Source organism: Aspergillus uvarum, assembly GCF_003184745.1.
Source record: "Aspergillus uvarum CBS 121591 unplaced genomic scaffold BO82scaffold_96, whole genome shotgun sequence".
Lineage (NCBI taxonomy): Eukaryota > Fungi > Ascomycota > Eurotiomycetes > Eurotiales > Aspergillaceae > Aspergillus > Aspergillus uvarum.
In genome coordinates, this window is record NW_020291393.1 from 66,913 (window position 1) to 93,573 (window position 26,661).

At 52.5% G+C, this 26,661-nt stretch overlaps 6 protein-coding genes across 6 annotated transcripts; 3 read left to right on the plus strand and 3 right to left on the minus strand.

Annotated features, from left to right (window-relative positions):
• The first annotated feature begins 678 nt into the window (after positions 1 to 678).
• BO82DRAFT_359507 (aldose 1-epimerase) lies at positions 679 to 2,257 on the plus strand. The gene is made up of 2 exons (XM_025636597.1): positions 679 to 1,447; positions 1,538 to 2,257. Exons 1-2 carry the CDS (start codon positions 948 to 950, stop codon positions 2,034 to 2,036), a joined length of 999 nt encoding a protein of 332 aa, XP_025486254.1. The 5' UTR covers positions 679 to 947; the 3' UTR covers positions 2,037 to 2,257.
• A 1,974-nt stretch (positions 2,258 to 4,231) lies between these two features.
• Positions 4,232 to 5,591, plus strand: BO82DRAFT_396423 (nicotinate-nucleotide diphosphorylase (carboxylating); the record flags this gene model as incomplete). Its single annotated transcript, XM_025638840.1, has 3 exons — positions 4,232 to 4,618; positions 4,683 to 4,738; positions 4,832 to 5,591. Exons 1-3 carry the CDS (start codon positions 4,463 to 4,465, stop codon positions 5,589 to 5,591), a joined length of 972 nt encoding a protein of 323 aa, XP_025486255.1. The 5' UTR covers positions 4,232 to 4,462.
• A 5,893-nt stretch (positions 5,592 to 11,484) lies between these two features.
• BO82DRAFT_407499 (Sec7 domain protein) lies at positions 11,485 to 15,901 on the minus strand (the record flags this gene model as incomplete). The annotated part of the gene is made up of 2 exons (XM_025639635.1): positions 11,485 to 13,340; positions 13,399 to 15,901. The coding sequence occupies 2 exons, from the start codon at positions 15,899 to 15,901 to the stop codon at positions 11,485 to 11,487; spliced, it is 4,359 nt and encodes a 1,452-aa protein (XP_025486256.1).
• Positions 15,902 to 17,437: 1,536 nt separating this feature from the next.
• Positions 17,438 to 19,245, plus strand: BO82DRAFT_359510 (unc-50 family protein). The gene is made up of 4 exons (XM_025636598.1): positions 17,438 to 17,744; positions 17,877 to 17,980; positions 18,122 to 18,459; positions 18,528 to 19,245. Exons 1-4 carry the CDS (start codon positions 17,635 to 17,637, stop codon positions 18,837 to 18,839), a joined length of 864 nt encoding a protein of 287 aa, XP_025486257.1. The 5' UTR covers positions 17,438 to 17,634; the 3' UTR covers positions 18,840 to 19,245.
• On the minus strand, positions 19,213 to 22,671 carry BO82DRAFT_387609 (putative MFS monocarboxylate transporter; the record flags this gene model as incomplete). Its single annotated transcript, XM_025638321.1, has 6 exons — positions 19,213 to 20,041; positions 20,185 to 20,236; positions 20,924 to 20,994; positions 21,031 to 21,984; positions 22,066 to 22,238; positions 22,635 to 22,671. The coding sequence occupies 6 exons, from the start codon at positions 22,669 to 22,671 to the stop codon at positions 19,379 to 19,381; spliced, it is 1,950 nt and encodes a 649-aa protein (XP_025486258.1). The 3' UTR covers positions 19,213 to 19,378.
• A 28-nt stretch (positions 22,672 to 22,699) lies between these two features.
• On the minus strand, positions 22,700 to 26,148 carry orlA (putative alpha,alpha-trehalose-phosphate synthase subunit Tps2). The gene is made up of 3 exons (XM_025636599.1): positions 25,710 to 26,148; positions 23,376 to 25,620; positions 22,700 to 23,301 (listed from the first exon to the last, which is right to left on the minus strand). The coding sequence occupies exons 1-3, from the start codon at positions 26,130 to 26,132 to the stop codon at positions 23,132 to 23,134; spliced, it is 2,838 nt and encodes a 945-aa protein (XP_025486259.1). The 5' UTR covers positions 26,133 to 26,148; the 3' UTR covers positions 22,700 to 23,131.
• Between the last annotated feature and the right edge of the window lie 513 nt (positions 26,149 to 26,661).

Genomic DNA, 26,661 nt, shown 5'->3' on the forward strand with positions numbered 1-26,661 from the left:
GAATCTGGAGTTCGGAGTCAGAAGAAGGTAATGAGCCCCCTAATATGAAGGGGCACAAGATGTCAAAAGTAGCGCACCGTATGCAGCGGTTTTCCCAGACAAACGTCGCATAGCTTACCTACTTGAGTGCCCCAGATATTTGTGCATGCATCCCTCATATTGACTCAGCGGACGTGATCTCGGCACGGAATTCCACGTACTCCGTCACGACCGACCCGAAGCTGGTGTTTGGCCGCTCTCCGTCTTTCATATGTGCATACAGGACATACAGTACAGTACAGTACAGTACGCGGCGAGAAAACCTATGGGCGGATGGAGTTGATATACCTGTCTAAGGCTGTACCGTATGATTCACTGCTCTCGAGTGCTCTTGTCAAGCTTTGTAGCTGCTCACATAACTAGTTGCTTGGTTGGTAGGTTGGTTGTTTGTTTGTTGATGCTGCGGCCTGAGGCATTGGCTTCCCCGGAAGATTACCCAAACAAGGTGTTTTAGCCTAAATGTCTGGGCTCAGTGTCCATTTCCCCCTCTCTCGAGTCTTGTCACTTACTGCAGAGGAACCTAGCGCCTCGAAAACTAGCTCTATGCCAAATGACTTTCGTCATTCGTGGAGCTATTTATCCGATCTGAGATGGTTATAAGGAGGGGCTAATGTTCTCTCTGACCCAGCGAGTCCTCACTTTCCATTGAGCAATTTTGAGCCACAGGGTCTCACTTACTGTACTCCGTACTCTCCCGCCAAGTCGAGCGCCGGGGAAAAACAGGCAATTGCGGGGTAGACGAATGTGGGTGCCCTTTCAAGTTTCAACTGACTTGGTTTTAATCTCGTGGGCCGTGATAAGCTTATACGTGTCCCAATCTTTCTCTTTTTTTTTCTCAGTTAGCCTTCGCCCTGACTAGCAACAATTACTTCCGGAAGTCTACCTGATCGCCCGAGAACAATAACAATATGGGTGACAATACTTCCGTCAAGTTCACCTCTCTGGGCGCCATCATCCAGGAATTCAACGTGGGGGGTCAAAACATAGTCCAGGGATTCACAACCCAGAAGCTATACGAGGAACACAACAGTCCCTGGTTCGGTGCCAACATTGGCCGGGTGGCCAATCGGATCAAGGACGGAATCATCCGCAATCTCAACGGTCGTGAATATCAGCTGGAGCAGAACGATGCCCCCAATGCCCTGCATGGCGGCAGTCAAGGCTGGGGCCGACGCAACTTCGAGGGCCCAACCGTCCTGCAGCGGCATGGCAAGGACACCCTGCTTTACACCTATCGGAGTCTTCACAACGAGGCCGGGTACCCGGGTACGGTGGACTTGAAGGTCTTCTACACGGTCAGCGAGGAGAAGGAGGGTAACATCACCCGATCCGTGCTGGATATTGAATATGAGGCCGAATTGGTGGGCGATGAGTGCGAGGAGACCGTCATCAACCTGACCAACCACAGGTATGCAGGCACTATCACCTGAGGGGAGGGGAGGGGTGTGCTGCCCGCCATTGAATCCACTTTATCTGACCAACTTGTGCGGGAGCATAGCTATTTTAACTTGGGTAGCGGCGCAACCACCGAAGGGACTATCGCCAAGCTGTCGACACAAGATTACCTGCCCCTTGCGGGTGGGATCCCTCGCGGCCCAGTCGAACCGTATCCCAGCCAGGTGACGAAAGAGTTCACCTTCGGGCCCGAAAATCAGTTCGACGATATTTTCGTGATGGAACGCGAGATCGCCCGGGTGCCCCTCGATACACGCGGACAGCCCCTCCAGCTGCAGGCTGAATTCCGCCACCCGGACTCGCATCTGAACCTGCAGGTGTATAGCACGGAGCCTGCATTCCAATTCTACACGGGACAGGGCATCGACGTGCCGGCCACGGAAGGGAACCCGAGCCGCGGGCCATTTGCCGGGTTTTGTATCGAGCCTAGTCGCTTTGTCAACGCGATCAACGAACCAGCCTGGCGGCACACGGTGGTCCTGAAGAAGGGAGCTCAGTACGGCAGCAAGATCACCTATAAGGCATGGAAAGACCCGCGCTGAACTGCCGCGGCAATGGAGATGGAACGAATGGGGTTTAGGTTTGATGGTCAGTCAGACCACTGATCGGTTGAATGATTGTCGCTGTTGACCTTTGACTGGCGGTAGATTTGAACTTGGGCCTTGGATCTCGGCATCTTACACTCCGATCAGTGCCTATCTGCACACGTAACAAGTAATTTGTCCTCAAGTGCGGAACAATTTCCGCTCAATTTCTCACAATGGAAATCAAAATTTTTCTTTTTCAAGCTACCTTGGCCGACATCCCTGGCGTTTGGTGTTTGTGTGTGCCGATTTACCCTTTATCACCGTGATATGTATCCGAAGCAGCGTGGGTCTCGAGAAGAATGGATCTCTGTAGTGGGAACCCGACTCCACCAGACCTGAGCAATGGAAGAAGGAAAGACCAGGCGAAAAGGCCTCACGAGAAGCCAAAGTTCCCATCTTCCTTCATTTGGAGGCGGAATGATACTAGCTTCAATGGCACGCATACATGATCTACAGTCGAACCTGAGTGAGTTAGCCTACTCCTGTCAAATGATACTCAACACGGGAAAAAGTCGTGGTAGAGAAAAGTTGGTTTGACATTTCTGAAACCCTGGAGAGTTCTCTCGGCCCCTCGGAACTCTCGCAGTCTCGCTCTTTCTCTTTCCACTGGGGTGGGGGGCACATTGGTCGACGACTCGATGGGATGGGATGGATCATGGGACAGGGGAAAAAAAATCGCTCAATCGAGGCGCCAAGGCATTCTGGAATCTCACTAGAAGCATTGATTAACTTCGCGGGAGGTAAGAGGATGATTCATGATTGAATGCAAAGTCTGGCAGAGAGGTCTGCTTCTTCTTGCATGCGCCATGATGGGTCGAGCATCATGTATACACCCAGTGACTAAGGTGACTTGAGATTATTCTCATGTCTATAGTGATTTTGATACAACTATGCACAGGCTCGTCGCAGCACAGAGATCAACTATTACTGTAACTTACAATAAGTGTACATCAGTGTGGAGAGGAGAGCCCTGTCATTGTGGTAATAACATTGGTATTGTCATCAAATCTCGAATGCAAAAAAACCGCATATGTTTTCCGGAAATACGGATGATCGAGGGAGCTGTACAGTACATACCGTGCAGTAACTTTTACTTCGGAGGCCGAAAGCGCGGGAGACGGAAACATTCCAGTCCCGGGCAAAAGCTTGGCGTGCGGATCAGCCTTACTTAAGCTGGACTGCGCATTTCCCAGGTTACACAAGTTATGTACAGCACAAAATATTATGTACGATATGAGCTCTAACTATATAACGATTGGCATATGGTTCACAGCTGGCCAAGTCATTCCAGACTACTAGTTAACTGCCATCCAGTCATCACACGACCCATGCAGCTTGGAGTGGAATAACCGCATGGTCCTCTCCACGGCCTGATCATAATGCATAACACCACCGTATGCACTTGCACAGCCCACAGCTGCATCTGCCCGTGACCGGAGTATTCTGGCATTGAGTGACTACAAAGTACAAACCGAACCTCAATTTACCCCACATAAGCGTATGGACGGTGAAGGACAGACCCCAGTTGCTGGTGCTGATGCCTGATCCCTGCCATAAGTGTGGGCTCATCATCTCGACACATAGTTATGTACATTTACATCTGATTACAATAGCGGGTCCAAACACTCTTTAAGGACGAGACAACCCGTGCTTTTCTCATTTACTGTTTTGGTTTTTTTATTCTTTATCTTTTTTTCCTTTTTCAATACAATCTTGCTGCCTAAGAACTAGCAATAGAGAAGTCGATTGTCACTAAACTAACGAGTGGCCCTTGACGTCAGCAATTGTTCACAGCTCCCATGCAGCAAAGGCAAGTGAGAATTGACACTTGTCAACTTACTCGTGGGTTGGCAGAGTATTGAGCTGCTCTGGGATCACTAATCGGATGGGCGTCCAAGCCCTTCTTCTTGTGTTGACAGATGTCATCATCTCTCTGGGAGCTCGGTGCAAGGAAGGATCCACGGGTCGACGTAGCAACCTCGTGTTCGTATTCGAAGTTAGACACGCATAGAGAAGTTGTCTTCGGTATCTTGAGACAATATCTGCTGGTTTGTATACTGTCATTCCCTTACACGTTTCCGGGAATATGGAATATTGAGATCTCTGCTCTGGAAGTACAGAGTAACTTACTGGACATATCTCGGTAATACAGTACTCCGTGCAGTGATTACAATGATAAGAGTGATTACATAAATCCTGACTCATCTACCCCTCTCTCCTGCGCTTCCCCGGAAGCACCCGAGGGAAATTGCTTGCCCCGCGTGGGGTTCGTTGACAACTTCCTTCTGCATCTCCTGCATCTCCTTCCATCTTCCACCTCCCCTCATCAACATTACCTCCCCTCCATACTCAACCTCCCGAGACGACACCCCAAGACCCCAATGGCTGCCAAGTACGGTGACCTCAGTCATCTTCTTCCCGGGAATTACAAGCGCCTCATCAGCGCTTGGTTGGAAGAGGACTGTCCCAGCTTCGACTATGGCGGCTTCGTCGTCGGGGAATCGGAGGGCGAGGCCCGATTACTAGGCAAGAGCAAAGTATGTAGTCGGCTCCCCTTCCTCCTTTTCTGTTTCTTTCCGTTGACTTAGGCTCCTGGTCTAGGGGATCATTGCAGGTGTTCCGTTCTTCAATGAAGTCTTTGCGCAACTGGGGTGCACGTACGTCAGATCCCTATACCTCCTCCTCTGAAACCATATCCACCCACAAAACCCCACTGATGATCACCTCAACAATTGATTTCAATGCAACAGAGTAGAGTGGCATCTTCCCGAAGGCTCCCTGACCACCACCACCACCACCACCACCACCGACCCGATCAAAACCCACTGCGCCACCGTCCGCGGTCCCATCCGCAAGATCCTCCTCGGCGAGCGCGTCGCCCTGAACATCCTCGCCCGCTGCTCCGGCATTGCCACCAAGTCCGCCGCCTTGGTCGCCGCCGTCCGCGCCCAGGGCTGGACCGGCACCCTGGCCGGCACCCGCAAGACCACCCCGGGCTTCCGCGTCGTCGAGAAGTATGGCATCCTGGTAGGCGGCGCCGACCCCCACCGCCATGACCTGAGCGCCATGACCATGCTGAAGGACAATCACGTCTGGGCCTGTGCCAACAATCGGGCCGCGGCCGACGGCGGGGTCGGTGACCGCGCGGGCGCCTCGTCGTCCATTGCGGCCGCTATCCCGCGCGCCGTCGACGCCGCCAAGGCCGTTGGGGGCTTTGCGACCAAGGTCGAGGTCGAGGTGCGGGATCTCGAGGAGGCGAATGCTGCCATCGCTGCCGGGGCGGACGTGATCATGCTGGACAACTTCACGCCCGAGGGTGTGCGCGAGGCTGCGCGGCAGCTCAAGGCGGATTGGGCGGGTAAGCGGAAGTTTTTGATTGAGGTCAGTGGTGGGTTGACGGAGGAGAATGCCGCGCTGTATGCTTGTTCCGACGTCGACATCTTGTCCACTAGCTCCATTCATCAGGGTACTGGCATCGTGGACTTCTCTTTGAAGGTCTCTTTGCGGTGATTTGGTTGCGGTCGGTGCCCCGTGTTGCGCCGCCGGGAGGGGAGAAAGTTGGGGGTTTACGATGCTACGTCGTGTACTGTATATCTTTGTAGACTGGGACGAATGATTTATGTCTCGATCGTCTTTTGTTCTTACCGGCCAGACTTGCACCTTCATTCATTCAGAAATTGCCCAATCACCGTCGCCCCCTTTACTTTCTGCCGGCCACCTTCTCTGGTTCAACTTTGCTCCACATCAACAGAGCTCCACGTGTCTAAATCATGCGCCAACAAAGAATTAAAATCCAAGGGAGAGAGGGTATCTGGTACGCACACACGCAGAGGACCGAAACAATATACAACATCGCTATCAACGGGCTGGGTTGAATGAGCAGAACATTTGCGTGGGGGGAATAATAAACAAGATAACGATGGATGATCATTCAAGAAAGGAGGGAGATGCGGGAAATTGGAAACTGGAAAAAAAGACGGCTGGCTGGCAGCAAGCAAGCCTACACCTCGATATCAACGTATATGCCCTCCTCCCCACTTGAACTCGGCTCGTCATCGCGATGGCGCTCGTACCCGTCGCTCGTGCCGGGGTCAGAACTATCGAGCCGCCGTTGAGCTGGCACGCGCATATGGCCGCCATCGCCGTCAAGCGACGATGTCCTAGTCGACACGTCGTGATGTAGATGCCGTCTCTCCAGCTGAGCGCGCAGTCGCTGGTTCTCCGCGTCACGCTCCTCGAGACGCTTGCGCGCCCCGCTGCGGTCCAAGATCCGAGCTTCCCGTTCGGCTTTGAGTCTCTTCTCCAGTTCACGCAGCCGCTGGATCCACCTCTCACTATTGGCGGGGTCGGCCGCTAGCGGATGGGTGCGCGAGCCGTGTACAAGGGCACCGTCTGTGGCCTCGGCCAACGTCGACCCCCGACTGCGCGAATGAGACTGTAGCAGATTAAGCTCGGCCTTCAGGAGCCGGTTTTCTCCACGGAGCTTAGCGGTCTCCGGAGACACTCCGGACAGGCTGCGGTTGTGTTGCTGCGCGCGCATGTTCATCATCGATTCTTCCAGACGATCCAGTTTCTTAACTCGCAGGCTGAAAGTGTGTTCTAACGACTGATACTGTTTGGCTAAATCGCGCTCAACGCCCTTGATGCGAGCCTTGAACCCCAGAACCACGTTCTCCAGGGTTTTGAGAGCAAGCAAAAGGTTGCGGCTGAAGCCGGGCCAAAATAGGATATTTCCGATGACTTCCTGGCTAGGCAGATTGCCATTGATCAGGCTGTTGGAGTGAGCCCAATCCGGTCCGCACATCGAGGACAGACGCTTCCAGATCGCTAAGAGCATGGCGTTCCTCTCGCTTAGCTGGTCCTTGAATTGTTGTTCAAGAGTCGTGAAGCGCTTTCGATCTTGATTCCGTGCGTTTTCAAGGTCCGAGATGCGCGAGTTGTTTTGCGTGATGGTCCGGGACGCCTGGTGATGTGATTTGAGGGCCTGATCGAAGGACTGCTTGTCGGCGCGGCGAGCCTGGCGTTCGCGATCAAGAAGCTCGGCCAATTTACGTGACTCCAGACCATGGCTCTCCAGTAGCGCATCCCGGTTTCGCAACAACGACTCCTTCTCGTCGAGCTTGGAGCGGGTACTCTCAAGTTCTAGGGCAGTCGATTCGAGTTCCTTCTGCAGTTTCATGATGTTGGAAATGAGGCTAGAGCGACTGCCGGTCAGATCACCCAGCGTTTCACGCAGGTTGTTCTCCAAGTCCATCAGCCGCTCTCTCCACGTATTCGTGTCGATCTCCTGTGCCGAGAGGCTTTTCCTCAGCTTGCGCGCCTCTTCCTTAGCTGTAGACGCTTCACGATTTAGCTCATTGATAATGCGCTGAACCTCTTGTTTCTCCTTGTTGCCCACAACTTCCCGTTGGTGTCGCTCCTCGGCCAGACGCTCTTCTAGTTCCTTAGTTTTGTCCTTTTCACTTTGAAGTGCCAGCTTGTATGTCTTGAGCTCTGACTCGAGGTCTCCAATCCTGATCTTATCGCCGTCCTGCTCTTCCCGAAGGAACGCAATCTCGTTTTGACTCGACTCAATTTGAACCGTTAGTCGCTGAACCTTGGTGTTTGATTCGTACAGACTCTTCCCCAGAGTCTCCATCTCACGGTTGCAGTCTTCCAGTTCCTGCTGAACGGCCTTGTACCGCTGCAGATTGTTCTGCGCATCCTCCTCGAGCCGAATGATACCTTCACTTGCCGATCGCATTTCGGCCTGCAAAGCCCTTAGGTTTTCATCTTGCACCCTGAGTTCCTCGTCCAATCGTTGGCACTCTTCCACCTTCTGATCTAATTCCTCCCCAACAGTGTCTATCTCCTCTTGGGCTTCGGATCTCAGATGTTGGAAAGCTTCGTTGCGTTCCTCAGCCAACTGCAAGGCCTGGTCACGTTCCTGCAAGGCCTGATCGCGCTCCTGAGTCAAAGTCTCGATTTCTTCATCTGCTTGGTCTACGTCTGCTTGGTAAGCCTTGTCAACAGCCTCCAATTCTCGAAGGTACTCCTCAGCTTGCTCACGAACAGCCTGGTTATCGAGCTTTAAGGCCGAGACCTGGTCACGCAATTCTCCAATCCTGACTTCCAAATCTTCCCGCTCTGCTTCGTCGCCTGGAGATTGACCCGTCCCATCACTGGCACGAGACGAAGGCCTCCTGTGGGCTCGGGATGCCGAGCGATCGAATATACTATCGCCCGCCACTGATCGACTACCGTCGCGGCGCTGGCCTAACTTTAGTTCTTCGATCTCCTGGTATAGACGCTCTTTCTCCCGATTCCGAGATGTAAGCATCGAGGTTTGCGCGCTCACTTCCTTCCTCAACTCTGCATTCTCCTGTTTCAGGAGCTCCAATTCCATGACCAGTGTGGAACTGGAGGAACTCCCAGTATGAGCATTCCGAACGAAATCTCTTTCAGAAGCGGCTGAGTATGAGGCCACCGATCCAACCCAGTCCCGCTGCCCAGGCCGCGCGGAGGCCAGTGGGAAGCTCATCATCTCGGTCCTTAGGCGCAAGGCCTCCTCCCGTAATCTCTTGTTCTCCTCCTCGGCTTGTTCACGTGCTGCGGCCTCGGCCTCGAGCATGTCCTTCCACATATCCTGGAATTTGAAACGTCAGTAGGGTTGACCTCGAAGAAGTTGTCCGCAGAGTCAACATGGACTGACCCTCTCTTCCCTTGCTCCCACGTCTGATCCCATGGGCCTTCCCTCGCTCCTTCCATCGCTGAGTGATTTCACCATCTCAGCAAGTCTTCTCTTCTCGCTCTCACGCACGATGCTTTCTGACCTGAACCTCTCAATCTCTAGCTCGTAGGTTTCTATCCGTTCCCTCAAGAATAGTATCTCTTCGTCCTGTGCTGCATCTCGGTCTTCATCTTCGGAGCCGTCAGGGTCGTGATTAACCATAGATTCTTTGTCTGATTGCTGGTCCTTTAGCTGTTTTTCAAGCTCACGGACTTTCCGCTTCAGATTCTGGCTGTCTTTCTGTAATTTCAACTTATCTGATTTCAGCTCGACATTCTCGGAAATCATCTCTTTGATGCCTTCCTCAGAGCGCCGGTTCAAGGCTTCATTCAGAAAGTGGATTCTCATCTTCAGATCAAAATTCTCCTTTGAGAGACGGTCGATGGTACTACTTTGCTCCTTGAGGGTCATGGTACGACCACTCTTCGTAAAGCCGGGAGTGGTGCTTGTACGTTTGTCCGGGGACAGTGCACGGCTGCCATGATCCTCCCTAAACTGCTTGACGAATGTGCTTGGGATCTGAACATCTTTGATACGTTCGGTAATGGCTGTATCCGTGGGGAAGCTGTTATTGCGGTGTTTAGCCTTCGGTGTCATGGGCTCTGCAGCTTCCTGGGTACTCGATTGCTCAGATTCATGATTTGCAGGCTGATGGGTGTGATGGTGTTGGGAAGATGATCCTGGGCGCGACCTTGAGGGCCCGTCTTCCTCGTTGAGAGTGTGGAGACCCCCTTCTGTAGTTCCACTGGGCCCTTTACGATCAAAGACGTTATCATCGCTGTAACCAGAAATGCCTGAAGCCATGCTGCCCAAGCTCACCGATCGGGCTAGTGTGTTGCGCTGACCAGCTTGGATGTTACTCGTCATGCCAGGTGCTGCACCGCCCGATTGAAGGGCATAGTCAGCACCCAATGTCGCGTCGCTATTTGTTATCTCTGTGCCGGTGCTTGTGACCGATGAATATGAAAGCCGATGTGCCGACTGGCGGCTGGCCAAATACTTTGGCCTACTACTTCTGCGACTGCTTGCGCGCGAGATCGCTTCTGCGTCACCGCCGCTGTTCTCTTGGAAGAGCCTCGATGGCCCAGGTGATAAGTTGCGCGGCTCGCTGTGAGAATTCTGCCCCATTGACTGCAGCAACTGGTTGGGCTCGGGTGTGGAGAAGTGCTCTCTTTGAATGGCGCCCAAAGAGATTTGGTTGGCATCTCGAGGATCTTTCAGGGAGGCGGTCGGATTCCTGTTGGCTGTCCTAAGAGCTGCCGCCGCCGAAGGCGACGAGTGTGTTCCCTCAATTCGGGTTATTGTATTGTCGGCGTGCTGCTCGGAAGAAGCTGCGGATGTCGCGTCCATGGCTTCATCGTCGGCCTCTTCGGGAAGCGGACTAGGAGTTTGCGGAATTGGAACCTCATCGCCGACCGATGTAATGTCAATATTTGACTCATCCGGTACCATAAAGGATATCTGAGAATTTTCCGGACCGGAAGGACTAGAGGCATCACCGCGATTCGCTTCAACCATGGAAGTATCATCAGCACCGATGGTTCGATGTGTTGTTGTGGCTTGAATGGTCGAAGGGTCAGGTAAAAAACTTGACTCCATGTCCATCAGTCGTCTCCGCATTTCGTTCTCCTGGAGAAAGGTCTGATCCTCGGCACGGTCGTGGTCGCCATCCTCGCTCGACAGGAGTAGGCTACTGTCGTCATTATCGGGCAAAGGGGGCAGAGAAAGGTTTGTATCATCGGGTTCTTGCTGTCGCGCGGAAGATGTAACAATCGCAGGGTTGGGTTGATTGATCATATGAGATGGTGCTTTGTCAGTGTCAGTGTCAATGCGATCAGCTTCGCCGCCCGAGCCGATGGTAATCATTGTGTTTTGAGGGCAGATTCCCCCACGCTTTTGAAGGGGGGGAGGGGCTGGAACTTTCAGATTGGTGGATGTGATCGCATAGGTTTTCGTGATATCCTGTAAAGAGATGATATGATAAATCACATAGGAGTGGAGCAGACCCAGGAGGAGCAGAAGCGAGGAGAGGGAGGTTGGCTAGGCGCTGAGTAGTTGGAAAGTGAAGGTTGGGACCAGATGATGCCTTAACTTTCAGCGTTGTATTTACTGTTTGGGTGCTGAATGGACACCTTGGGCTGCCAAGCCCGGGTCCAGCAACAGCGACAGCAACAACAACAACAACAACAACGGGGAAACTGAAACCTTTAGTCGGCGGAGAATAGGTGGTACCTCCCAGACATTGTACAATACATTTATAAACCCTGAGCAGTTGAGAAGTTGATCTCGGATTTTATTCTAAGCGACTGGATAAAACCACCAGCATGAGAGAAGAAAAAAGAGTAAAAAAAAAAAAAGGTCTCTAATAGCTGTCCAACAAATTCAATCCCCATCATGTGTTAATCTAGAGAAGAAGAAAGAAAAAAAAGAAATTGATAGCGGTAATAAGAAAAAATTTTCTAATGAAGGTAAAAGAACAAAGGCAGACGAAAAGATTAAGCGTGCAGGAGAACACGGCTTCCAAAGCGACTGGAATGCATAACTACTTAGCAACTGCAAGGAAATAAGGGTATAATGAAAAACATGAGCTTAGGTGCCACAAGCCAAAGGAGCCAGAAGAACAAGAAACCCCAATCACTCCTCTGTCGCAGTCTCTTCGCGGGCTGCATAGATCCTATTCTTCTGCTCCAGTGCACCCGACAACGAATCGATATATGTGCGAAATTTCACGATTTCACGCAACAGGTATGAAGACTTTCGCTCCCAATTCGCCAACGCCTTGGAAGCATTGGGGTGCCGAGGCGAAAACGCTAGGATCATGGCAGAGCGGAGTTCATTGTGTCGTTGCAGCTCGTCTTCAACATTCTTGACATACGCCTGCAAAGCTTTCAGTTGGTCAGCCTCGGGAAGGGCCGAGGCGACCATGCTTTGCTGGGGAGGGGCCCAGTCGCTAATGAGGACCCGATCGGCTGGTAACCGAGGTCGAATGCCCTGTTGATCGATTGAGCTCCGGATCGAACTTTGGATGCTGGGTCGAGCCCCGGATGAAGAAGGTGGCGTCCGACTGCTCTCGGCCGTGATGAGAGCGCTGTTGATGACGGCATCACTCCAGCCGTACTCGATATTACTGATTCCACCGATCAAGGGCTCCTTGGATAGCCTGGCGCTCCAATAGTTGGCACTTGATACGAATTCGCGCACAATCTCCGGGGTTCCCACTTGGAAAAGATGTACCGCACCGGTTGGAAGGCTTAGAGCCCAAACATGGGGGCGAGATTTGGAGTAGCCGGGAGGTGGAAGCGCACTGGCAATGGTCTGACGGAGGAGAAATTTCCAAGTCTCTTCTGCGTTCTCAGTCCAGTTTCCGCCTCCCACCACGAGACCCCCCGGGTGACGCTGCTTAGGTTTCTGCCGGGCGCCTTTGACCGAGGCGTTGAAAGAGAAAAGGCGCATCCAGCCCTGTTGAATGACCGCAAAGCACTCGTTCCAATTGCGATCCTTGGCCCTCTTATCAACTGAGTCCAGGTGGTGTTTATGCTTCAGACTGCCTTCCTTGGCCCAAGGGGCGCCGGCAAGCTGTAGAGTTTCGTCCTCCAAAAGCGGGGTATCTCTCTCAGCATCTTCGATACTTGTGATTGAATGGGCCGAATCTTCACGGATAATGGCTTGACTCAAGGCATTGGCGAAGCCTATCGACTGCTGATAGTCCCCGCGCGGAAAGTCTGACCCAAATGAATCCACTGATGCCGAAGTCAACTTTCCGGAGGAGTACTTACTCCAAGTACTTGATGCGGAAGGACTCCAGAGCGATGCCTGGTCGTCCAAGCTGGTCCTACTGGATCCCATGGTAGACGGAGGATATAGCCTCGCTCGCGAACGAGGCTTAGATGACCACCGCGCAGTCCCATAGCGGGAATCTGCAGAGCGACCACGAGGATAGATGTCAGAGCCACTTTTACTCACAGTACTGGGACTTCGGCGGAGCCCACTAGTATAAGGGCCAAGCAAGTTGCTGGCTGAAGACCGCGGTCCTTCTTTCTCTGTTGACGCGCCGTAAAGAGGAAGCTTCTGTTTCTGGATCGAGGAATAGAAGTCCCGGAGAACAGCCTCGACCTGTTGTTCCCATACCCTCATCGACCCAATGAAAGGCGTGTTGACAAGCGGGCCAGTTTCGTTATCGGGATCAGTTGTAATCTTCGCAGACAGATCAGTCCGAGACAGTCGGTTGACTAGTTTTGCCGGTTGATTCAGTGGCCTATCCATGCTCGCAAAACCCCGGTCATGGTCGTCGGTGGGTGACATCGGGTCTTGCGTTGAGGCTCTCGATTTACCATTGAGACTTTCGTCAGGGGCGGCTTCGGTAGCCACCCGATGGATCGTGGGCATCGTATTTCGAACAAATTGAGTCTTAGTCATTTTCTGCTCGATGTCGGCGAGATGTAGATCGGTGTTCAGCAGGAGGAGAGAGTAACAGATCGTGTGCACAACATCTAGAGTCAACCCATTAGCCGGCCATGGCGCTCAATTCTGGAATTAGGCTGAACCTACCTGCAGCTTTGAAGCTATGGCGCGGGTTACACGCACACCACCTTGTAGAAAAAGCATCCAGGACCCTATCCACTTGCTGAGTCTCACCCTTCAACACTAGCCGAGTACAAAGACTTCGCAGGGCTGCCAGTATGTTGAGGTTGGACCAGTCGAAAAGTTCCATGTATGCGTTGCGTATCGAAGCACGGTCGGGATCCCCAAGCCATGCGGCGGCAGGCTCGTTCCCGACCACTTGTTCCTGGCCTTCGAACAACATCCTCGCTTGCTCCCGGTCGGAATCTGTCGGTTCGTCGCCAAGGGAACCGTCTGAGCGATGAGACTCCTCTCTGAGGGGATCTATGCGCTTTGGCTCAATTGACAATGCGGTGGGAGCTTCTGACGCCGTATAGTAGTTTGAAACTTCCGAGGTTGAAACCCGTGGGGACTCGTTCAAGCCAGCCGCAGCCGCAGCCGTATTCCTCCCCATTTCATTATCCCTGCACACATCTGAAGGGAAGACTCCGTGGGCTTCTTTCAACTTCGGTGGATTCTGGAGGGCGATATCATCAAGGTTCTCCTCAGGGACGGCACCTGTCTGAGAGAAGCTTTCAACCACAGGCGAAAGCGAGGAGCCGGGTATCTCCTCAGGTTTCAGCTTTGTTTGAAGAGTACTAGCACCAGAACCGTTATCTACATCATTACTGTTCGAGTCCACTCCCTTTCCACGCCATGGGTGTTCCGGTTCTTGCCGCTGGTCGGCAGGATGACTCGGATCCCAGCTGCCCGGTCTGATGATGGTCGACGCCTCATCTACACTGCTGGTGAGGCCGAGTGATGATGCCTCCGGAGCGCTGCTCGGTGGAACCGTCGGGTAAAGGCTGTATTTAGCCTTTGAAGGACCCTGAGTTGCTGTGACTAAACTCCCTCTCTGATTTTGCGTCGGCGAACCTCCCAGGTTTTGGGCCTCCGCGGCTGGGCGCCGGTCCAAGGGTCTACTGCCGGGGTCTGCGGTGGAAGAAGGGTTCATCCCTTTCCCTACACTGCTAACCGAGATAGCTTCCGGTTTGGCCGGTTCCAGTACGCGGAGATGGCCGCTGAGCTCCGGGGGGAAGAAGATGGGGGGAGGAGCACTTTCAGCAACAGACTTCTTGCGCCGACGGAAGAAGGAAGACTTCTTGGTCACCACCTGGTGCGTTCCTCCTTCGCGGTGCGAGTTGATTCCTGCTGCACTATTCTTCAATGGCTGTCTCCAGCTCTTGGCGTTCGGCCCAAATCCGCTGGGATCCTTGTGGTCGTTTTCTTGGGCAAAGACGTGGTCGGAAGGATGGTACTCGCTTGAAATGGCGGTCGACACCTTTGAGGAGCCAAACACACGCCGGAAGAACCCTGGCCGTTCCTTGGCTGCTGGAGCGGGGTCGGGTGGCGCGGGGAAGATCGGCTTGTTGAAGGAAATGGTTGGGCTCGGCGCGGGCGGGTCGAGCGATGCAGGGATCGTCGGCGGAAGTTCGAGTCCGCTCTCCCCGAGGTTGGCCAGATCTGAATGATGACTCCGGATCGTCGCCGTGCCCAGATTTTCCGGTCGAGTCTTTCGACTGTCGTTCGACCGCGGAGATTTGACACTGTTCCGGCGCGATGCCACAGGTGTCGTCCTTGACTGCTGGGGGTTAGAGGTGCCTGCAAATTCAGCCTGCGGAGACGAGTGGAATTTACTTGGTCCACCGGGGACGCTTGGAGTCGGCGCTGCATCAAGCCCTCCATACGATGAGGAGTCCAAGTCAAAGACGAGATCCGGAAATGAGATGAATGGCTGTCTCGTGCCGAAGTCTAAGCTCGCAGAACGCCTCTCGCCGGCCGCTTCCAGTCGTCCCGTTTGCATTGAAGTAAGATCCGTGGAGGGCGAGGAACTGCCTCGATTTCCATTCCGAGAAGCTCGGGTATTCGCTGGGGGGGCAATGTTCGAATTGATCCTATAATCGTAAAGTTGACCACGGGAGCCGGTTCCTTCGCGACTGCGAGTGCTGCCGTATCTTCGTAGGCTGGTATGATAGTTCGAGCTGCTGTTGCTTCGACGGCTTCTCGCCGGCTGTGTTGCATAACGGCCAGTGCTCTCATCATACGTGCATTCTACCTCCGAGGACACGGAGGAAGAGAACGTGTGGCCACGATAGCGGCGTTGCGCGATCGACTCTGGCGAACCGTTGCCGCACAAGTCAGTCTCAAACACCGAATTGAATAAGCGATAATCATCCAGCAGAGAGCCCGAAGCAAACTGATCCAACGACAGGAGCATGTTATCCACAATTGAGGTGCGGGCCGCATGTTTCGGCGATAGCGACAAATCATGTGGGTCGCGCTCGTCGCCCGATTCATTGCTGTCGTTGGCATTATCAGCTGGATTGAAGTCGTCCAGAAAGGTCTCCCGCACGGAAGGTCTCGGGTGGGTTCCCCTTCTCGCGGCTATGCGGTCGCTTGGTTCGAACGGAGGGGTTTGAGGGGGTGAACTGCTTGCGTGCTGCGGAGGCATTGTGCGACTATCGAAAAGAGAGGTTCTGTTCATCGAAGAAGACTTCTGCGAATGGCCGGGGTTCGTGGCATTAATGCGAAGCGAGCGACGGGGGCTAAAAAGAACGTAAAGAGGAAGGGAAAAGAGAAGACAAGAGATCAGAAAGAGCAGGACCTGTGCCCAGTCGTGGAAGCGAGACAGAGCGTCCGTTTTGGAGCAATTGGTCGGTGGATTATTGAGCGTCACCGTTCGCCTTAGAGGGGCTTAGAAGCTCTGATCCTTCTCCTGATTTCAAGAATGTGCCGGGAACCAATTCGCGGACATTAGATAAGCGGCATAAAAATGGCCGTCGCCGTCATCGAAGCACAGTGTAGGTCAGAGTTCACCAACAGCTAAACATCGTGCGAGAGGTGGAAAGAGAAGTGAATTGGTGGTGTTAGGGGGGAGGGTAGGGGGGAGGGGCCGAGTGCTGCAATTGGAGTGCGTGATGACTGAAAGCGAGCTATATCGATCCTGCTATCTTCCTTCAGTCATCAGTCAGGGTGAAAGAATGAGGGATCGATCGATGTGGATTTGGAGAGACGGGGGCGGGAAGAAAGAGGGTGTTTCATGGATCAGGGAGAAAGTGGATGGATGACAGGCAATAGGTCGAGGAAACGGAGACCGCGATCAAGACGACCCAAGGGATATGGAAAGTCAAACAAAGGTCAAGACATGAGTGGGTGTGGGGGTGGAGAGAGCGAACTGGCCACGAGGATCGCGAACGCTGGAGGGAAGGGGAGGAAAGGATAAATGGGGAGGAAAGTGAACAGAACAAAACAGAACAGTACCTCGTAAGCTACATCGACTGCATGTTAATGCATGCGCCAGCGTCTCAATCAAACACTGGAAATTGTAGTCGACATGGGATAATCAGGTGAGGGACACAGCATGCTCGATCATTTGAAAGAGTCAGGGACCCTGGCAAGATGGAGGGAGAGGAAGAAGGAAGAATCAATACAACAAACAACAAGAAGAATAATTGGAATAGTGTTGGATCTAAAGACCCCTCTAGCTTAGCGGTTCCAGTTCAGGGGCCACTTAATCGACGGCTGCAGGCACCGGTTCATGATTTGCAAAGTACTGTAAGGAGTAAGTTACTACCCCCGTAGTCCACTAAACTAAGTTAACTTCACAGTAAACTATGGAAGTGATACGTCCCACCTGCTCCGGGAGTCACCATCAGTCTGATCTTTCTTCGATTCCCTAACCGTTAAAATCTGTATCATAGTAGAGGTCCAGTCTATAGAGGACCTAGTGTACTGTCCGGAGTACTGTAGGTGTAGTATGCAGTAAGTTATCACTTAACGCTGAGTACGGAGAGTCGGTACAGTTCATGTACATGTACTGTACTAGACAGTAAGTTACGGAGGACTTCCTAACGGGTCCAAATTCCTCCGCGGCAAGAAGACCCCAGATCAGATGATGACATAACATCCCATGCGTTGTTTCCACTGTCACCATCATCATCATCATCTTCTTCTTCTTCTTCTTCTTCTTCTTCTTCTTCTTCTTCTTCTTTTCCTCCTCCTCTCCCTTCTACCTCTTCCTCTTCATCCTTATCCTCCTCCTTCTCCACCCGTAAATCTGCTGTGACTTAATTAGCTTCGCCTCTGGAGCTCGTCACACGTTCAATTTGCATGAGTCTCATTCCCCTTACGTGGTGCTGTCCCGCGACTTGGGACCTCCCCTTCCCTTCGTCCACTTTCTGAAAGATGAACCCTCATATATCTGTTCCCCGCCAACATGCCAGTTCATTGAATTTCGGCGGCACAACGCCTGCCAGCCGTAGATCCAATATACGGATGCCGCGCTTTTTCAAAAGGTAGGCATTTCAATTCGGACTCGGAGCCTTCGGTACGCGGCGTATAGCCCGGCGTGGAGCTTCCAGGACGATCTTTATCGACATCCTCGGCCCATCACTGATCGTACCCCTCCCTTCTTCGTTGTGGGTTAGGCTATTCAAGTTCCCGCAGATGGATTTCGAGATGGCAATTTGGGAGATGACCTCTCTGTTGATTGCGCCTAAGAAAGTCTTCAAGTCAATATACTATCATGTGCGTTATTCCTGTTCCCAGACAACAGGAAATGTTGATTGTTTACTGACGCCTTGTCTGGCTCAAAGAAACGTAGGTTGTCACGAGTATTCGTATTCTGCATAGCCGATCAGGTTGCCGGGGGGAGGAACTGACCCATTTCCAGAAACGAAGAATACCTGGCATCGCCCGGATCCCTCTTTCACCTACCTGCTCTCCTTCTTCCTTCTTCTCACAGCCCTCGCGTGGGGCCTCGCCTATGCGCCGTCGTTTGGATCCATTGTTCGGCTGTCTCTGATTTTCATCTTCGTTCATTTCATCGGGTCCTCGCTTCTGGTCTCGACGTTGGGATATCTCATGATTCCCCGCCTGTTCGGCCCTGACGGCGCCGCAGTCTCCCTCACGGGATTTCGAGGTAGTCGTGGTCGGCGGCGTGGCGCGGCGCAGGGCTTGTTCACGCAGCCCGGCGAAAAGGACCAGCTGGAGTTTGGCTACTGCTTTGATGTAAGTCACTTCAACCTGTCTCAGGGCCCAGGATTTCGAGCAGGGAAACTAAATCTCGCATATCTTAGGTATCGAACCGGGCATACTTTCCCCTTTATCTACATCTTTATGTAGTGCAGTTTCTTCTTCTGCCACTGCTCACCCGCAGTCCAAGCAATTTCCTGGCTACGTTCCTCGGCAACACACTTTACTTGTCCGCACTGACATATTACACCTATATCACGTTCTTGGGATACAATGCCCTTCCTTTCTTGCACAACACCGAACTACTCTTGCTTCCTATCCTGGCATTTGCGATCTTGTGGCTTGTTAGCCTAGTCGCCGGATGGAGTCTGGTCATGCAAGGCCGGATCCTGGAGGTCTTGGTCTGGGGCGCATAAGCACTGCCTTTTGCTCGGGCTGGTGCTCGAGCTGCTCTTCCTCGAGAGCATCTCCTCTTCATGACCATAGTTGCAACGTATGTAAGTCTTTCAAATTCTTCTGCTCAGCGCTGGCATATATGTCATCTTGTGTTGGTGCTGCAACCACTCGGTCAGTCATGGATCGCTGATTTATGATAACATCTTTCGCCTGCTCTTTTTAAAGAGGAGAGCCCGGATTTCATCCTGAAGGATTTGCAGGGTATTTTGTCTGATACCTAGTCCTAATGGATGTGCACATCCGTCGTCCCACCTCTTAGTAGAGGTGTGGCGAAAATAGAAGTACTATCGTACTGGACAGTACATCTCCTGAATAGGTATAATGCATGGTTTTATGTCACGTGTGTAGCTCTATATTTCTACCAAGGATTTGATAAAGGAGACTAGAAGGGGAAGTAAGGCCAATCATGATTCCAAAACCTATACAAAATCAATGTAAATGACGTGCACCAGCGGCAGCGGGAAGTAAAACCAAATTGGAGATGTCTATTGCGTAGCGTTTACTTTCTCTTTGGCGCACCTTTCTTCTTCCCACCCTTGGCAGCTTGCAACTTGGCATCTCGTTCGGCGGCGCGCTGCTTCGCGAGCTCGACCTTCTCCTCTTTCTCGGCTTCCTTGCGCAGCCGATCGGCCTCACGCTGTTCGCGAACGATCGCCAAGCGGGCCAAGTCGGAGCGAGCCTCCTCTGTCTTACCCTCGGCGTGAAGCTTCAAGTAGCGTTGTCGCGCCTGATGAGCCTCGATCGCCTCACGCTCCCGCCGCGACAACTGCGATAAATCGCCTTGCGGCTCTTGCGCGTCTTCCTGGTTGTCGCTGAGCTGGGAGCGTGATTTGGCCGTGTGGTTGGGATTGGCTGGTAGGTCGTCGTCATCGTCGTCGGTATCGTTGCCTGATTCGTCTGAGTTCGAAGGGGGCAGGTCACCCGGTTGAGCGGCGGTGTGCATCCGGCGAGCCTGGGCAGCCTGCTTTTTCGCTTTGGCGGCCGCACGCCGCTCCTCACGCGTCATTTCGTTCGTACCGCTGCTGCTCGCAACAGGTATGGAAGACGGACCGGGTCTGGCGTTGTTGGAAGGTTCATCATCATCATTGTCGGATGACTCTTCGGAGCCTGATTCGGAAGATTCCTCTTCCTCGGCAGAAGAGAGATTGTTCTCCTCGGGATCCTGTGATGTGGTCTCGGAATTAGTGGAGATGGGATTTGGAGTAGGTTACAACAGGAGGGGGGTTCGAATAGGACATTCAGGGGTGCGGTCGAGTCCAGGTAGACTAGGATAGTCCGGGAAAAAAAGAGAAAAGGCATACGAACCCTCCAAAGGCCAACAGGATTTCCATCTTTATCAATGGGTTGAACATCACGACTGAAATGTTTTCCACCTGTTCGATGTGTGCGCAGGAAAATTGCACCGGGTCAGTCGCGGCCAATATCCTTCTCTTGTGGTGTGATGCTGATGAGGGAAAGTCCGCTTCATTCGCTCTCAAAATTTGGTGTCTAGCTTTTGCACGTACCTCCTCGCGAAGGTTTGGAAAACTTTCCGCGACCGCGGGGTGCCATGGTGAATGGAGAATAAAGAAGGGAGTTGTTGTGCGTTGCGCTGTTATGGGAGAGGAGGAGCGGTGGCGGTGGTGGCAGGGAAGGAAGAGAGAGAGAGAGAGAGAGAGAGAGAGAGAGAATGTGTGTGTGTGTGTGTGTATGTGTATAAGTGAGGGAGTTGGCGAGGGAGGGAGGGATGAAGATGAAGTTGGAGAAGAGCAGGCAGTCAGGCACCTGGCACGCTCTGTTGCTCTCCCGGAAGGCGGGGGGGGGAGGGGGGGAGATTGGTGCACTTGAATTTTTGCTTCCAATTTCGAATACAGTATGTACTGTATTGTACTATACTGTATCATTAGATACTCGATAACCTAATATGTCATGTTCTATCCAAGTTAACGAGCTCTTATATCATAGACAAGCCCAGTACTTAGATTGTTTTTCTCTGTTGAATTTTCTTCTCCCTCCTTCCTCCCTTCCTGAAATCATGAATCAACTTCAAGCGCGTTGCCAGGACAGGCCTAATCTGCTTGTGCGCGCTGCAATCAAAGTCAATGTGCCCGCTAGAATGGCACTCCCCATGAACATCTGTGCGTATAGATATTGTCCGCCGTCTCGATCTACCAGAGCTCCCGCGATAGGGGGGCCAATAAGGGCGGCCACTGCCACTACACTCAACACCATCCCCATGCGAACTCCTGCCTTTTTCAAGTCGGTGGTCAATGTACTTAATGTGGCAGGAAACAAGGATTGGATGCCGGCCGCTGCAAGCCCATAGAAGGCACTGAAAGCGTACAGACCGTTATAGCTCCCTACCACCGCCCAGCAGTAGGCCACTACTCCAGTTATCAGGCTGAAAGGGATGAGCATATTCAACGGGCCTGTGTACCAGTCCGCCAGTAGGTTGGGGATCAAGCGACCCACCAGGCCTACCCCATTCATCACCAGAAGCACATCAATCGAGGTAGACTCAGAGACGCGGACGATTTCTTGCGCAAAGCTGCTGATATAGAAGAACCCCACGTAGAGACCCCAAAAGTTCAGGAACATTCCCAGCGCAAAGAGCGCATAGGAAGTCTCCCGGAAGGCGGTTAACTCGATCAGTGGTCCACTACGACGGGGTGGCAGCCTTTGCTGAAGAAAGATCAAGCAAGGTGTCAACGTAGCTAGCGAAATGAAGCCCAACGTTCGCACCGTCCATCCGTACCCAATCTGGGGTAGAAGCCGCATGACCACCGCCGGAAAGACCAGCCCTCCTGTGGCCGATCCCGAGGCTGTTATGCCAATCGCGATGGCTCGTTTCTTAGTAAAATACGTCGGAATCAGAGCAATAGTCGGGCAAAACATGAGCCCGCAGCCAATCCCCTGGCCGACCCCCTGTGCCAGAAACAGTTGCCAGTACTGAGTGCACAGGGAAGTCATAAAGATGCAAAATAGCTCGAGTATAGCCCCGAGAATCAGGATGACTTTGAAGTATCCGGCGTCGGTGGCACGTCCCGAGAAAGTCCCAATAAAGAACAGTAGAAAGATCTGAATACTGCCAACCCAGGATATATCAGAGGGCGGTCGCTTCAGGGTCTGGGTATAGTAGTCTTGAAAGACGCCAAAGCTATTGATATAGCCCCAGGTATTGAAGATAACAAAATGGGCAAGGCCCACCTGGAACCATGCCCTGAAGCCGCCGTCCGGAGGGGGCCCCGAATCCTTGCCTGATTCCCTCGTCCGAACGAGCGTCAAACTTCGAGTGGTCAAGGCCTCGAAATGGCTCACATTTGTTGGGGTCTGGGACAGCTCCTTCGGCCGTGGGGTGTCGATAACATCTTCCTCACCATCTCCCACGTGATCTCTAGATTCTCTATAGAGAACATTGGAGTTCTCCTCGGAGGGGGCTCCATGCGCTGGACTGACTGGATCGACGCTGCACGGTAGCTGTGAGGTTGTCTTCATAGCCGTTCGATACCCGTGGGGATGTTCTAATCGACAATAAATATGATTCAGGTTCACAATCTGTTATCGGACTCTCCTAGAAGGCTGGCGAAGCACAAGACACCACGTCCGTGAAGGGCAGAAACATCATAAGAGGATGCGAACTTGGACCAGAAGAGACATGCCCGTCAGAGTAGGAGGGGTAAACCAGTCAGTTCAGTGCGGGCGCGGAGTATAGGCCGAAAAACCCCGGATTGTGGAGAACAGCGCGTCTTTCCCTGCCGGGTTTCTAGGTTTCGCACAGAAGACCGAATTGGGCCAAGACAACATGAACGGCATGATTCCTCGGCTATTCAGCGTCGACTCGTAATGGTTTTTAAGACTGCATTCTGTGTTCTCTCTAAATTCTTCGGAGCGCACGATACTTTTAGACAACGATAGAAGGATATGAAGGGGCAGCGCGTCATCTTCGCTTTGGCCATCTATAAAGCAGTTCAAGAAGGAAATAGTATCAACGGCTATTAGATTCGAAAGCGAAGAGAAAACGGGCCCTCTGTCAGAGATGCCGCAGAAGAAGAACTCGAGAAAGTTCCTCTCAATGGCTGAAGAGCGCCCTCTTCCCAATCGCCTTGAGCTCTAACAAATCAATCACCATCGCTGCCCCGCATCAACGCCCCGGGACGAAACATGGAGTTATATAAGCATGAAAGCGAAGCTAAAGTCTAGATGAAATGAAAAATAATAATAGGGGAAGAAAATGTGGGGCTGCATCCCGGTCATGAAAGGCGCGTGGAGTGTTTTAGTAGTCTTGAGAGCAAGAGCTGTTGTTCAACATCGAGATCGTTTCAATCACATCCGCTGGTTCGAGAAGATGCCAGCTGGCGGCTGTCTGCTTTGAGCTTGCCCCAACAGTGACGGAGTAAACGTGATCTTGTGGCAAGTCGAATCCCTGCAGTGCACGAAACATGTCTGAGAACGAAGAGTGCAGTCAGCAACCGAGTATTTGCTGAGATTGGTGGCGGCAGGGGGGGTGGGGGACATACCTTCATCTGTGAAATCGTCTCCTGAGCAGAAGATAAACTCGGGTGCATCTCCTGGCTCATTTCCGTACTCGTTGACCAAGCGAGTGGCAATGAAGCCCTTGTTCACAAAAGTCGGCCGGACCTCCAAGTTGGCCTTACCAGACATAACTTCCACTTCCCACCGCTTGGCTACGGTATCTTCAAGCGCCTTCCGGCACTCGCGAGCTTGGAATGCACCATATTCAGGATCGGCGCGCCGGTAGTGCCACGTGAGAGCGACCCGCTTTCTTTCTATGAAGGAGCCTTGAGTTCGTTCAGTGAAGTGTTGGAATGTTTCCATGACCTCCTTTTGCCAACCCATGTTGCTTCGCTCGGCCAGATTTTCCCAGTCGTCGGAATGAGGCTTCCTAATAAAACATCCATGCTCGGCACTTAGACCTAATTCAGGAATATGGCCCATCCACTCATCCAAGAAAGCCTGATCACGGCCACTGATGATCCATACTGCATTCCGTGGATCGGCCGCGAGAGTCTTGAGAGTGCGGAGAACGCGGTCAGATGGAATAGCTGCTTGTGGGTCCTTCACAATCGGAGTAAGGGTCCCATCATAATCGAACATGAACAACCTCTTACGAGCTCTGCGATACTGCTTCAATAGTTTGAGTCTATCGAGAGCTGGCGTTGCCACTGACTGATCAAAGGAAGATAAATTCGTGAGCAGACGGGTGAGGAATTGCTTAGACCAGGCCGAGACGGTGTTGGCAGTGACATGCTTGTATAGTCTCTGCTGTTGTGATGCTTTCTCCTCAGGGGACATGCAGAGAGCTTTATTGATCGCGCCCGCAACTCCCACCGTATCCCATGGGTTAATATGAATTGCATTGGAGAGTGTTCCCGCAGTACCTGAGAACTCAGATAGTATCAAAGGGCCATTGTTGTTCTGCTGGCAGATGATATATTCAAGACTGGTCGTATTCATCCCATCCCGAACCGTCGTGATCAGGCCCACGTCGGCCACTCGCAGCAATGCAAAATACTCGTGCGGGGAAAGGTACTGCGGATAATATTTGACGGGTGAAAAGCTCAGAGATCCGAATCGCCCATTGATGGTAGAGACTAGATTCGAGATCTGGCTAGCAATCTTGTTTTCTTCCTTCTGCTCGTCGACGCTAGTGGGGCTGGTCACCTGGATCAAAACCACCTTATCACGCCATTCCGGGTACTTTTCGAGAAAGACTTCGAAGGATTGCAGCTTCTGTGCTACACCTCGGACACTGTCCAATCGATCGCGACCAACAATGATTTTTTTGCCGGCGTACAGCTTGCGAATTCCCAACACCGCTTGTTCTATCTCGGTGGAGTCAAAGGCTGCTCGTTGAATAGCACTGGTATCGATACCGATGGGAAACACGTCAACAGCCACATGGGCACCGTATGCGTCGACTCCAGCTGAATTAGAGTCGAATCCCAAGACACGGGTACAGCAGGACGAAAAATGACGGGAATAGGAGAAGGTTTGGAAACCGATCATATTCGCACCGAGGACTCCAGTGAGCACCTCCTTTCTCTTGGCGAGACAGCGCATGAATTCGCTGCTAGGGAATGGTGCGTGTAAGAAGAATCCGATGTAGACGTTAGGGATGCGCTGGCGTAACATGCTCGGCAGAAGGAAAAGATGATAGTCATGAATCCAGACAATGTCACCCTCCTTGTATTCCTTCACAATACGATCCGCAAAAAGCCGGTTCATACGGACATAGTCGGCCCACCACGTGCGCTCTGACCTTCCATCCGTAGGACCATGCTGCTTGTAATGAAGTAGGGGGTATAATTCCCTCTCGGCATAACGTCTCCACCGTCCTTGGTCTTCCAAGAGGATGGGTTCTTCGGGGACATCCGACTCAGCCGACAGCCACACAGGGGCGATTTTACCATAGCGAGTGGAGCTCATTTGCCTATCGAGTTGATCTCGATCGGCTTGCCCTACCCGGAGTCCTTCCAGGAGAGGGTGACTTGGCAGCCGTTGGTTAGCATCGACGGGCACTGGAGCTGCTGCTTTGTTCAAAGGTATGGTGGACCCGTTTACGGCCGTAGGGAATTTGGCACTGGTGTTGATAGGGATCTGTTGCAGAGGTGCCGTCGTCTCTTGGGCTGGTTCTACCTCACCAGTCCAGCCAACGAGGGTGTGAGACCATTTCGAGTCCTGAGAGCCGAGATAGGCCAGAGAGTCAAACAGGGCAGATGTTCCGGGGCGCGGTTTCAATTCCTGAAGCCAAGTCAGCTGGGTTTCGGAGTGTAGAGATAGCGTCCACCCAAAAGTAGATATGCGAGTTGATGGTTGGAGGGCTGACATACCCAGTCTGAACCGGATCGCATGTAGAGTTTGTACGGAACACAGAAGGCAGCACTAATAATTCGACCGGTGAGGTGCAAGCCCGGGTACTGCTCACGGGGATCCATGTCTGACAACGTGGGCGTGCCAACCAGACTTAATCGACGCAGTAATTCACGTCCTGATTTTGCTTCTCTAGCCGCCTGAGCAGGCGTGGAAGGAGAGGCAACGGACGAAGTGGCGGCCGGTGAGTTGGTCGCGACGTCGGAGAAGTAAGAAGGACCATCGGAGACGACGAACTGTTTCGATTCAACTGCCAGGTCTGGTGTGGCATTGGATGCTTGTAAGAAAGCGTCTTCGCCCAGAACACTCAGGCCCGACCCAATGGGGCCCGGATTGGGCTCGTCATCGGGCAAGTTGGTGGAAGCCCGGTGTTCGGAGGCCATGATGACGGAAGCGGACAGGAACGGGAGACACGACGGATGCTGGAATGATTTCCCGGATTAGTGCCCGCCCAATGCGTTTTTCTTCTACTTTGGGAAGAATGAGGGAGGAGATGGAAATGAGCTCTGTTATTTTCACCCAGATGCGGTGATAAATATAGAATGAAGCAAAGCAGAAGGGAGGAGGAGGAGGAGGAGGAGGAGGGGGGGGCAGGGGGATACGATGAGTTAAGTTTGTAGGAGGAAGAGGGGTCGAGTTACCCTGGGAGGGGAAAAGATAAGCTAAAAGTAGTAACGGTGGGTTGTTGGTGTTGTGGGGAGACCGGCGATAAAGTTGCGAATTAGGCCATGAAAGCTGGCAGGAAAGTGGAAATAACAGAAAATAAGAACAGCAAAAAACAATCAAATCGAGTTCACCGAGAAGTAGCAGAAGAGAGATTGAGGATGAGGAAAATGAGGAAGAAGAGAGGAAGAGGAAGAGGAGAAAAGGAAACTATGAAATGGAAGGAGAGAAAGCAGAGTTCACTTTGAA